Source organism: Saimiri boliviensis, chromosome 7 (assembly GCF_048565385.1).
Source record: "Saimiri boliviensis isolate mSaiBol1 chromosome 7, mSaiBol1.pri, whole genome shotgun sequence".
In the NCBI taxonomy this organism is placed as follows: domain Eukaryota; kingdom Metazoa; phylum Chordata; class Mammalia; order Primates; family Cebidae; genus Saimiri; species Saimiri boliviensis.
In genome coordinates this window covers 39066573-39079898 of record NC_133455.1, presented here as the reverse complement: position 1 = coordinate 39079898, position 13326 = coordinate 39066573, and the positions used below count along the sequence as shown (strand labels likewise).

General features: G+C 39.1%; 1 protein-coding gene across 10 annotated transcripts in view; it reads left to right on the top strand.

Moving 5' to 3' along the window:
* The window catches only part of CRADD (CARD and death domain containing adaptor protein), a 189560-nt gene that overhangs the window by 94875 nt on the left and 81359 nt on the right, over window positions 1–13326 (top strand). For 2 of the 10 annotated variants that reach the window (XR_012518375.1, XR_012518374.1), the window contains exon 3: window positions 4538–4725. The exons of 6 other annotated variants lie outside the window; for them this stretch is intronic. Coding sequence is in view for 1 of the 4 variants with exons in the window: in XM_039472427.2 (XP_039328361.1) it covers window positions 4538–4545 (8 nt within the window). In the remaining 3 variants the exon portion in view is untranslated. Of the gene's footprint in view, window positions 1–4537 lie in introns of all 10 variants that reach the window. 2 more of the 10 variants (XR_012518373.1, XM_039472427.2) reach the window with 1 other exon arrangement.

The window sequence follows — 13326 nt, the reverse complement described above, 5'->3', positions numbered from 1 at the left end:
GCCTTAGTAGGAGCTTTAATCTTCTACTGTTCACAGACTGATTGAATCCGAGCCAGGGGTGGACTGAATGGCAGCAAAGCCCGGTTCTGGCCTTCCCTTGGCCCTGGTTTCCTAGCTAGGCCTGCTTACTGTGCCCTGTACTGCTTCTCAGTAGCAAGTATTTATTTAGGTGCGGCACCTGCAGGAACTATTTGCAACTGGGAAGGGTACCCAGGAGCAAGGAGGAAAGTATAGAGTGGCTTTGGTAGCAATCATGTCCCAAAAAGTAAAGAAGATAAACTTTGGAGTTAGGGATACATAGGTTCGAATGTTGCCTGTGCCACTTTGAAGCAGTATGATGTTGAACAAGTTAGTTCCCTTCACTAAGACTCAATTTACTCATCTGTAAAATATAAATAGTGATATTTACCAGTCAGGTTTTTAAGAGGGTAAAACATGACAATGTGTATACAGTATGTCTTACTTAAGCCAGAGTAGGCTATCTGCTGTAACAAAGAACTCCGGATCTCAGTGGTTTAATGTAGGTTATGATGTGGTTTGACTGTGTCCCCACTTGAATTCCCACGTATTGTTGGAGGGATCCATTAGGAGGTGGTTGAATCATGGGGGCAGGTCTTTCCTGTGCTGTTCTTGTGGTGGTGTATGAGTCTCATGGTATCTGATGATTATATAAGGGGGAGTTTCCCTGCACAAGCTGTCTTATCTCATCTGCCGCCATGTGAGGTATGCCTTTCACCTTCTGCCATGATTGTGAAGCCTCCCCAGCCACGTGGAACTGTTAAGTCGGTTAAATGTCTTTTGTAAATTGCCCAGTCTTGGGTATGTCTTTGTCAGCAGTGTGAAACAGACTAATACAGGTTATTTCCTGCGGAAGAAAGGAGGGTTTTGCTACATGCAGACATTCAGGCGTCTTTCATCTGGTGACCTTGTCATTTTCTAAGGCCTTGGAACCCTCATTGAATCATCTGTCTCTGACTGGCAGGAGAGGGGAGTAAACGTGGATTGTGCAGGAGGCCAGGCTAGAGGTGGGGCACGTTGCTTCCACTCAGATCCCATTGCTTAGAATTCATAGCCATACTTACTTTTGGGTTTTTTTTAGAAAGGGTCTGGTTCTGCTGCCAAGGTTCTAGTGCAATGGTGTGATTAGGCTTGACCACCTGGGCTCAATCAGTCCTCCTGCCTCAGTCTCCCAAGTAGTTGGGACTGCAGGTGTGCACCACTACACCGGCAAGTTTTTGTATTTTTTGTAGAGATGGGGTTTCACTTTGTTGCCCAGGCTGGTCTTGAACTCCTGGGCTCAAGTGATCCACCCACCTCAGCTTCCTGAAGTGCTGGGATTACAGGCGTGAGCCACTGTGTCTGGCACCATAGATACTTTCAAGTGAACCTGGGAAATTTGAGCTTAAGAGAAAAAATAAACACGTAGTCCACCACTATGTAGTTCATCGCAAACATTCACTAATACTTGTTTAATAAATGAGAGAAAGAAAAAAATGAAATGAATTTTCTTTTTCATAGATTCCTAGAGTATTAGAACTGATGGAGGCCTTGGAAGTGATAAAGGTTTTACTCCTTTTACAGATGAGAAGCCAGAAGGCCTGAGGCATTTAGTTAGTGGCCAGTGCAAGATCATCCAGCTGTTTAGTGGCAGGACCATAACTTGAACCCACTTTCCCCAAATGCTGCTATTTATTCTGCATTTAATTATTGAAAATATCATTGTTTTCTGCTATAGGATTGCCCTTGCTTTTTGGAATGTGAAGATGGGTTAAGGGGCAGGAGCGGGGCTAAGGATGTTATTCTGATTCTTATAGGTAGACCTCAGTTTTCTCTGCGGAAGGAGGTTTGGTATTTTAGGGTAGTAGAACAGATGTACCCTCAGGACTGGAGCCTCTACGGCTTCTCAGTAATTTGTATGGAGAGTGAAAATTAGTCTTCACTCTCTCACTCATGTGTTTAAATAGCTTTTCTTTAGTCCCCTCCTATGTGTAACAAATCATGCAAGGTGATGTGGGTGCAATGGTGAGTAAAGCTGGACTATTCACAGCCTAAGGTAGGTGTCAAATATTTACACATTAATCACTAAATGAAGTGAAGAGCAAGGAGGAAGCAACAAGGTGAAAGTGACCAGCTGCTAGCGTGGGGAGGGAGAGGGCATACGGAAAGCTTCATGCAGGCAGGGTCTTAAAGAATGGATCACAGTTTTTTGGGAATTTGATCTGTTCTGAAATATACATACTTGTATTTGTGTAGTTGGTGTAAATAACCTTGGCTAGTTGTGGATGTGCATTGACGGAAATGAAAAAAACTGACAAAAACCCACAGTGATGATCAGTGCCCCTTGAGGATTTAGTGTTCACATTTACCATTCATCTGTAATTTTGTCAAGTTTTTAACAGTAAGTTATTAATAAAATGACCTTCTGGATACAGGTCAAACATCAACAAGCAGTATTTTATCACAGGCCAGCAAGTTTTAGACCCAGTGTTTTTGGTTAGGTACAGACCCTTAGGACTTGTAGGGGCAGGGGTAAGACGCATGAAATAACGGTAAACTAAGTACCGGTATGAAGAGGAGGACACACACCTGTGCAGAGGATTTACGAACACATATGTGGGTTTGGATGAGGAGGCCTGGTTTTCAGAAAGGTTTCTGTGAGATGTACTATTTAGAGCCGAGTTTTGCAGGATTGACGGACATGCTTAGGAGTTGGCATCTCAGGTATAGTTATTAAACAGTGGTAAAAGAGCACGGGTTACTCTATAGTCTGGCAAAGAGGATTTGTGGAAAAGGGAGATTGGATGAAAGTTTTAGTTAGTAAGTGGCAGAGCTTGCTTTAATACCCTGGACTTGTCTGATGTCTGTTCTTCTCCCATCGCTCCATGCTGCTTTGCTGAGAATGTGGGTAGGAGTCAGAGTCCTACGATGTTTTCCATTTGGAGGTTAGAGTCAGGGTTGCCAGGGGCTGGTTATCCAACAGGTGGTGTTTGTTTTTAGTATCCTTAGCTCCTTTTTGGTGTGTCTCTTCTCTCCTTGCCATTCATTTTCTCACACCCTTCCCATCTGATTCACAGTAGGATTTCAGAGAACTCTGGAAAGTATTTGTATTATTTGAAAATAATACATTTTAAATTATACATGTATTCTTATAGGAACAGTTCAAATTCGAAAAAGGACATAAAATGCAAAGTAATTTTCTCTTTCTCCAAAACCTTTAATCCTTATTTTTTAAAAAGTATCTTTTCAGAAATTTTATGTGGACATTCAAGCACACACAATATATCCTCTTTTATCTAAGAGAGCCCATTTAATATATGCATTTTCTGTAATTTGATTTTTTTGATTAACATATGAGACAGTCTTTCATATGATTACGTGGTTCTACTTTATTTTATTTTAATCAACAGAATAGTAGTCCACTGTACTGCTTTTCTGTGATTCTTACTGAACAGTATTAAATTCATTTTCTTAATGTTTGCATTTATTATGCACCATACTTCAGAGAACATCCTTACAGTGATCTGCAAACTTGTAAAGAGGTTATTTGTAGGGGAGTTGCAATGGAATTCCTAGGATGAAGAGTTTGTGTATTTAAAATTTTATTAGATATTGAGGAATTGTCCTCCAGAAAGGCAGTAGTACCGTTTTCATTGTATCCATAGTTTGTGTGAATGCCTGTTTCCTAAAGCCTTTTTCTTTTTAAAGAGGACTTGAGGTCAGAGAAGAAGAGACAGAGCAGAGTGGGTACTAAAAATAAGTCATGCACAAGAGAAACAAAAAGACATGTTCACACAAAAACTTGTACACAGCAGCATGATTTATAGCAGCCAAACAGTGGGAAGAGCCCACTGTTCAACAGCTACTGAATGATAAACAAGATGGGGCATATACATACAATGGAGTATTATGCAGCAATAAAGACTACAAGGTTGGATAACCTTTAGAAGCATGCTGCTAAGTGAAATAATCCAGGCATAAGGTCATGCATACTTACATGAAATATCCATAGAGACAGAAAGAAGATAGTGGTTGCTTAGAGAGGAAGGTGGGGAGGATTTGGGAAATGGCTGCGGATATATGAAGGGTTTCTTTCTGGACTTATGGGAATGTTCTAAAATTAGATTATGGTGATGGTTGCACAACTCTGAATATATTAAAAAACACTGAATTGCACACTTTAATGGGTGAATTTGACAATATGTGAATTTTATGTCAACAAAACTATTTGAAAAAGTAAGTGGTGGCAGAATGCATGGTACAGGTTGGAAAGGATGAAGATATGGTCATTCTCATGGGCCTGTGGGTCAGGCAGGAAGATGGTGCCGTAACCAGCATGGCAAGGAGTTTAGATGGGGGAAGGTGTTCTGCCAGGCTGTGCTGAGCTGGGCGTTCAGGTGGCTGACGACCAGCTCTACGGGTGGATAGTGGAGTTTTTTCCCCTAGCAGAATAGAGACAAGAGGCAGTTGATGGCATACCCTAGACAGGGTCAGAACTGAGGTTAGTACACTGAATTTCTGACTTCTTGTTCTTGTTCAGTCCTTTGAATACACAGAAGATACTGTTCTCCTGGAAGGCAGTAAGTTTCCTTTGCTGACCTAGAAATGCCTGCTGTGCTCCAGCATTTGGAAAACGAAGGTCAGAGAGAGGAAGCTGAGCTCAGCTGCTGAGTCAAGGAAAAGAGAAGGAAGACCTAAGGGTCACCAGCGAAGATGAGGCCCTCACTTGTGAGTAAGCGTAGTCAGTTTTAAATTGAGCAATTAAGCTCTTTCTACACAGGTGCAAGTGACTGTTCTTTTGGAATGTGTTTGCTAGTAAATATCATAAGAATGTTTAAAGGACATTATGGTTTTAAGTGATCTCTGAGTGGTGCTGATGGATAAAATTTAGCTCAACGGAACAAAGGTTAATCTTACAGTATACCCTGAAAGTTAAAGGGAAATCCACACACCTTCCCACCAAAGTCCGTTTTTCCTGGTGTTTGTGGCTTTTTGAACTGGCTGCTTGCTTCTCATTCCTCATCATCATGGCTCCATAGGATATATTAATGAAATTAAACCATGACATCCAAATCTTCTTAGTTATTCTCAGGTCTGAGGTTTTCAGCTTTAGAAAGAACAGAGGTCTCCATGGTTTTGTTTTGAAGATTTGTGGGTGGCTACTGCTCATTTACTAGCAGTTTGGTATAGAAGCCCGAGACGGTTCATGTGTGGTTCAGTATTGACCTAATACCAAAATAATTTTGGACCAAACAAAAGTCCTTTGCTTTGTCACCGTATTTGATTAACTACCCTGTATATGCGTTATTATCTAAAAACTTCATTTTAGAAAATACCATGGTTATTAAACAACGAGTCTTTGTGCTTGATTAGGACATAAACAGGAATCTCACCCACTTCTAAACCTTTCCAAGAAATAACTTTTCCTCTGATTTTATTTTGAATTGCTAAAGAACTTTTAGCAGGGAGAGAAAATTTGGTTGATGATTCAGAGCGTGAGGGAAAGGAAGTGAAGGATTCTGGCACATGCGCACGAGTTAAATGACAACTGGCGGATATTTTTATATTTATTGCTATTCTTAGCCTAAGGCCTGGAACTGAGTAGGGAGAACTAAGCTTAGCCATACTTATTAGACTTAGAGATTTTACTTTGTTTATATCAGTGTCAAGGCCTTTGGGAAAACTTTGGTATGCTTAGCTGATTTCTTGAAATACAGTCTTTCTCTCGTGTAATTTCCTCTCATTCAGTAAATGAAGAATAAAATGTTGACAGGTTAAGCTGCAAGACAATCTAAGTTGCTGTTTATTTTCGTCTATTAGCCAAACCTTAACCCACTATGCATAGCCACCCAGGGTGGTTATTTTTATTTATTTATTTATTTATTTTACTTTGGTTTGTTTCTCCTACGTATGCTTTAAAGATAGTTAGTTATTGCCTGTATTAGAATTTCTTTTTGTGTTCTTGTATTAGGATCCTAGAAGTAGCAATGAATTCACTGGAGAACTCAAGAATGTAAGAGCAAGGTGTTTCCACCACTTACTGAGTTAGGGATGTAAGCTTTTATCCTTTGCCAGCCCCTTTAGAAATGGTGGCTGTGAACTGTCATGACTTAACTTCAAAACACAGCCTTGTTCTTTTGTCAGTGGAGCCAAAGCATAATGCCTGAATGACAATTATAGGTTGGTATAGACAAGTGAACAGAGTCTTATTTTGCTGGATTCTGATACTGCACATACTTATTCAGCTAAATATCAAAATTGCCACAGCCAAGATGTAGTCATTGATGAGGACTTTATTCTACTCAATGTCTGATCAATCTGTTTCATTCCATAGAAACATTGATGTTTCAATCCAGAAAAGCCTTTCTGTTTTTTAAACAACAGATTGAGGAAGCAATGAGATGGAAATTCTACTCTGAACTTAGTTCTAACTAATTAGAAAAATTGTTTATTGAAGTAGAATTAACTAAATCCTTGGGTGGGAGTAACCATGATCGTATTGTTTGGTAACTTCAAAAGAAATAAAGTTGAATATAACCAAATAGTAGTGGTGATTTTAGGAAAATATATTTCAGAGTTTCACCATGTTGGCCAGGCTAGTCTCGAACTTCTGACCTCAGGTGATCTGCTTGCCTCAGCCTCCCAAAGTGCTGGGATTACAGGCATGAGCCACTACACCCGGCCCAGGAACCATTTTAATAACAAGGAATTTTTGATGGGCTTGGATATTAAGAGAACATATATAGAAGATTGAAAGATAAGCACATGACCAGGGACAAATTCAGAAGAGCAAAAACAGGTAAGAAAGTATCTGCGGAGCCTAAGTTCAGACTGAGCTGAGGCTGGAGAGAATGTTACAGACAAGAAAGCCCTTTTTAAAGCTATGTTCAAAACAAGAAGAACAAGTAAAGGCCGAGCTCATTGCTTGGGGCAGATGGAATAATGTTAAAATATGATGAAAAACAGACCTACTCAACTATTTGGCGTCTCTCTTTCTCTATTAAAGACAATGATGTTCAAACTGGAATGTGTAACATAAACATGTTAAGGATAAATTGAAGCATGCCAGATAGATAATGATAATAATAGTTGTGACTACAATTAGAGTTTCTATTCAGGACTGAGTACTGGAAAAGAGAACTTAGTTGCCTTTTAAATTACTTACTGGCAGGTGTGCTTGTTAGCTATTACTGTAAGCAATCTCATTGTACAGATGAGAGGACCGAGGCACAGGAAGATTTAATGACAAACCAGGTTACACAGTCGGTGAGCGATGGGCTGGGATTCAGATCCAGGTCTGACTAACTCCAAAGTCGGGCTCTTTTCACTGGACTTCCTGACTCCCATACCTATCACTTCTAGTGTTTTTCAACAAGATTGCAATTTTTTGGTTTAAATCATATTGTAAGGCATATAAACAAACACACACCAGTAGATGTTATTGAAGAGCCACAGTGGGTAATTGCTGTGAAACAAGGAAAATGGAATATTAAAATGATAAACAACACATAAAGACTTTCTTGATTATTATTATTATTTTTTTGAGACAGAGTCTTCTCCCTCTGTTGCCCAGGCTGGAGTGCAATGGTGTCATCTTTGCTCTCTGCAACCCCCGCCTCCCAGGTTCAAGTGATTCTCATGCCTCAGCCTCCCAAGTCGCTGGTATTACAGGCATGTGCCACTAGGCCCAGCTAATTTTTCTTTTTTTTTTTTTTTTTTGGTATTTTTAGTAGAGACAGGGTTTTGCTAGGTTGGCCAGGCTGGTCTCAAACTCCTGACCTCAAGTAATCCAACCACCTCAGCCTCCCAAAGTGCTGGGATTACAAGTGTGAGCTACTGTGCCCAGCCTCTTGATTGCTTTTTTAAAAAGTTCACTTTGAACCCTAGAGCAAAGCCGTCAAAGAGACTGCTGGGATCATGTCAGAATGATTCAGAAGCCAACCTGAGGGAACCCCCAGAGGGCAAAGATGGGACAGTTTGAGCATCACAATGATGGAAATATATAAAAATATATAAAAATCCATGTGTTTATGACAGAATTCTAAAGAAACAGACAGCAAAACAAACGAACAAAATCCCTTGTTCATCACTTCCAAAATTGTTAGGGCATCAAGTCATTGTTCTGAAAATGGTTTAAAAAGGAGATCTCATATCCACCCCTGCTTTCCTACTTACTTTATAGAGAATTACAATTCATAAATGCAGAAGGGTGCTATAAAAGTTTTTAAAACCTACAATTTTGTAGTGTCTAATGAAATAATGGAGCTAAGTGGCAACCATTAATGAATGATAAAATCATCAGGTAAAATTGGTGCTTTCTAACAGAGAATCAGGCTGACAAGACTTGAACCTACTGATCAGTCTCCATAGCACTAAAAGTGGAACAGCTGAACGTTAGTTGTGCTCTTCCAATGTCATCTGATAGAAAGGAAACAGCACCACCTGTGAAGTATTCTTAACCACATCCTCTCCCCCAACAAGGCTGAACCAGAAACTCATCAAACATCCACATCTAACTATTAATACCAGGTTACAGGAAATACGGGAGACAGAGGAACAGGCTAAACACCACTGCAAGGGTACAGATGAGCCAATACCTGAATATAGGAAGTTCTACAAAACAAATTACCCATTTCTTTTTCAGTATATAAATGTTATGAGAAAAAAGTAGGGAGGGGAAACTGATAAGACTTGAGAGACCTGTAAACCAAATGCAGGCATGAGTCTTGTTTGGAACTTGATTTGAACAAACTAACTAAAAAAATGACTTTTTAGAAATAATAGGCGAAAGTGAAACATACTCTGTTTATTACATGTTACTAAGGAATTATGGATAATTTTATTGAGTTGGTGGTATTGTGATTTTTAAAAGTTCTCATCTATTTAGAAGCACTTATTAATGGATTGATATGATGCCCAAGACTTTCTTTAAAAAATACTCCTTCAAAAGAAACACAGTGTGTGTATAGGGAAATAGGTGAAATCAGAATGGTAAAATGTAGTAATTGTTAAAGCTTGGTGATGGGTTTGTTATATATGGAAAATTCACATAATAAAAGCAGTCAAGTATGCTATTTGAGAGGCAGAATTTTGGCAGAAGGCCTGGTTTATAACCCAATTTGTGTAACTTGGGGAGAGTCATTGCTACTCCCACCTTTTTTTTTTTTTTTTTGGCCTCTTTCCCCTCTTTTTTACTTTCCTTCTATTTCTTAAAAAATCATTTGCTGGGCCACATTTTCCCCACGGGACTGTCCTGCTACCACCAGCCTTCCAAGGTATAGGTATAGTTGTTATTATTATTATTATTATTATTATTATTTAACAGATGAGGAAATCAAAGCATAGAGGGACTAAGTTTCTCACTCACAAATTCAAGTCTGCCTCTGTCCAAAATCTGAGCTCTTTTGTTTTATTTTATGCTGGCTCCCAGGAGTGTAGTCCTTTGATTTTATAGTTTTTAAGCTTTTTTATTTTTAATTTTGTTTATGGATAAATTTTAAACAATGAATAAATAAAGATAGGTCAGGTGGAGTAGCATTTGTGTTTTTTTGCATGTGAGAAAGATGCAAGGTATGGTTGTTGTAACAATTACAAAGACGTCATCAAAGCCAAGCAGTGGAAAAGCCAAATGTGTAGCAACTTTCTTCATATTCAGAAAAGAGAGTCTATAAATTGTAACTTTAAGCCATAAAATGACATTTATTTATGCTTGTTCTTCAAAAGCATATATTTGATAATCTTTTCATTAGAAGCAGAAGCCTGAAAAAATGGCTAATTTCATTTTTCATGTGTTTGTAAAATACTTCTAGAACTATCAAAAGAAATTCCCTAGAAATGTCAAAGCAAATGAACAAGGGAAATCCTGCCCGCCTCTTATGCCACTGTTTTCTTTTCTTACTGAGAAAAATGACATTGGCTTTTGTAAAACCTGGGTGTGCTGGTGGGCATGTGCTGACATGTCGCTGTCATCTGTCATGTGTCATGCTCTGGATGTCAGAACCAGAAGTCAGTCAGGGAAGAGAGCGAGTAGGGAGCCAGCCCACCAAGCTCTTGCTGCAGGGTGTGTGAGGTTCACATCCTCTGCTTAGATTTAGTGTGACTTTTGAAAACACCTGAAGTGTGGTACTTCATGGCTGGCCCCACATAACAACTTATGCCCTGTAGATGTCTGACTAGATCTTAGAAAATTATACTAATGGGTCTGATATTTTTTCCTTCAAGAATCACAGTACTAAATAGAGTCAAGCTGAATAACAAAATTTAACTCACACTCAGGGCATGTCAGTGAGGGCATCAAAAATGGAAGAATAACAAATATGGCTGATATTTTAAATTTTGTAATATGACAGGCACTGCACTAAGTCTTTTGAATATCTAATCATGTTTAACTCTCAATGTCCCATTTTATAGCTGAGGTGGCTGAAGCACAGAGAGGTTATGTGAGTTGCCCAAGGTTGCACAGTTAATGAGTGGCAGAGCTGGGCTCTAAACCCAGGCCTTCTGACCCCTGAGCCTTTGTTCTTCCAACCACTGTGCAGTCTCCAAGGATCAGCAGAACAAAGTGAGCACCTGCTAATCCACAGCTGCCATGGTTTAGCCCTCTGTGGGCTTTTGGAGCACCTTAAAACCCTTTGTTCTGTGTCAGAGCTGTTTTCCAGCTTTGCAGATGTCTGAAGTCAAGCAGAAGAGATGGAGAGGCTGATAAAGCACACGTGGCAAATCTCTGGCTGAGCTGATATTAGAACACAGAGTCCCAGAGTGATTTGCTGTCCAGGGGGAAAGCCAGTTGGCCGGACCTCCTTGCAAGGCAGTTAAAGGACATAAGAATGGATATTCATTCAAGACTGTCAGAAAGAAAGTGGGTCAGAAATGAAACAAAAACAAATGTCAAAGAAACACCACTTTGGTATAAATAAAAAGTCGATTCTTGTTAATAAAGAGCTGTCTATTCTTCATTAGCTTATTAGACAAGTACAGAGCTTGCTTACTTTTAGATTCTAAAACCTCTTCAGATACAACTCTTTAATTTGTTGCTCTTTCCTCAAAAGAGTGATATTTTGACAAATACAGTTTCTGGCTTCAGTAACATCTAGAAACATTGGAATAAGTACAATGTTGTGTTTTGCTTTAATTTTTTAATAGGAACTATATTTGATAATACATATACTCCAAACACCTCTAAAAATAATTTTCAATTGGCAAGCTATTTTTTCATGTATTTTCCTAGTCTTGGGAGAGGAATTTTTACCATTTAATTTGATAAGCTTAGTACCTTTGAGAGAAAGGAGTAGAAAATTTTATCATCTTATGTGAAATATGATTTAGTATTTACATAATTGAAAATGATTCAAACTGATTTCCTCTGACGAACATTAGAAATGAAAATAAAAATTGTATCTACTCCAAAGGATAGTGGCTTGAGTCACCCACCAGTATGTGTGACCTATGAGTCACTCACTACTATGCGTCTTCCTGATCTCCTGACCTATGGGTTAGAAGTCAAAGATGCTTCACTGGGTATCCCTCTGTAGCTTCTTTTCGCCTTCAGTATTCAACCACAACTGCTGCTGACAGCTCCTGACAGAACGGGAATGGGAGACCAAGGAGTGGATATGTGGAAGTGGAGTGATTTATTTATAGGGGATTACTTTTGGCAAATGAAAGAAAATAGATGTGAAATCTTAGCAGTTCTAGCATGTTCATCAGAAATGCAAGCTCATGATAGTCATTTCAAAGGGAATTGTGGAAGAACGGTGTTACCCTACTTCATAGGTCATTAAATCATATATGTATTTGGTTACCAGTGAGAATCTGAGTAGAAGAACAGACAAGAATAAGGACATGTGGGATGGAGTCCTGCAGCTTGTGACCATCAACAAGTCACTTCACGCTTTGGTCTTAAATTCGCCATAAAGGGCTTCTACTTAATCTTAATGATTATATCTTCATCCAAATGGTATGATTCTAAATTCCTGTGGACTGGTGGAACATTAATTTTGATTTTTTGCTTTAAAAGAAAGTATCGGGGAGACAGCAGGGAATACCAAAGGTCACAGATTCAAAAGCATTAACCGCCTGGCCTGTGTAGGCAAATGAATGATGTAGGTTTGATATGATGGAGGTACAAATTCATATTTTACGCAAAACTCTACATTTCTAAACACTGGCAGTTCATTCATGTTTATCAAATCATTGTTTTAGGCCGCCTTTGGCTGGCCAGTGGGCCTTCTGCTTTAGACTTCTGGAATAAACGCCACAGTTTAGAGGTGAGGGTTAGACTTGGATTCTAACAGACCTGAATTTAAACCTTAGCTCTGCCCTCTAAGGAATATGTAAGCTTATACCTCTGAATTTAACGTCTCAAAGCTTCAAGTTTCTTGATCTGTAGAAATGAGAATAATAATACCTCTTTTGTAGGATTTCCTGAAGATCGTGGGTAGCATAATACTTAAGACATAGTAGGCACATCCTCAAAGGGAATTCCATTACCTTTTCTGTGGAAGTAGATCCTGTATACTTTTTTCATTTTTGTCTTGATGGCCAGTTTCTCACAGTTTATAAAAGTGTAGTAGATACCAGTGCTTTTTCATAGATTCTGAAATCCCTTCAATTTACATTTTAGTCGTCTTAAAGATTTCTTTGAGAGACCACATTCAGAGGCGTTGGGAATTCACTCAGTGTAGTTGGGAAAAATATTAAGGGAAATATTAGGGAAGTTATAAGATTATAGTCTCAAACATTTTGGAAGGCTGAAAGGTTTTAATGAGACTGGTTGAAGGCAGCCAGTTTTTATGTTAGAGCATTAAGTCATAGAGTGTATATTAGGATAATAAAAGCGTCCCCAGTTAAGTCTGTTTACCCCACATCCCTTTGTCTCTGTTTACTCATGTAAACTTTGTGGAGATGGTCCCCTCAGGGGGAGGCCAAAAGAGAATTACCAGTTAATAGTGTTTACTCTGAGCCCTAGAACCAAAAGCTTTGATCATAAAACCACTCTTTTAACCATGTTAATTATCCACAAGCACGTTGGTTTAGAACCTCTGTTATCAAATCTATACTGAATAAATGTGAGGAGGAACAAAGAATAGTGGTTAGTTAGCTGCAGTCACCCTCTAAAAGCAGTTGACGACCATCCCTAGCCCACTCAATTGACTATATTCTAGTGTGTGTGAGTGCATTTATTCATCCATTGCTGAGTCAAGGTCTGCAAGACAGACCTCCACAGATAGTGATCAACATCTCAGCTGGTGCCCAGATGTAAGGAGACCTGACCAAGACCACATCATAGCACAGAGGGATAAGTTTTCTACTTGCCAGTAGAGGTAGAAG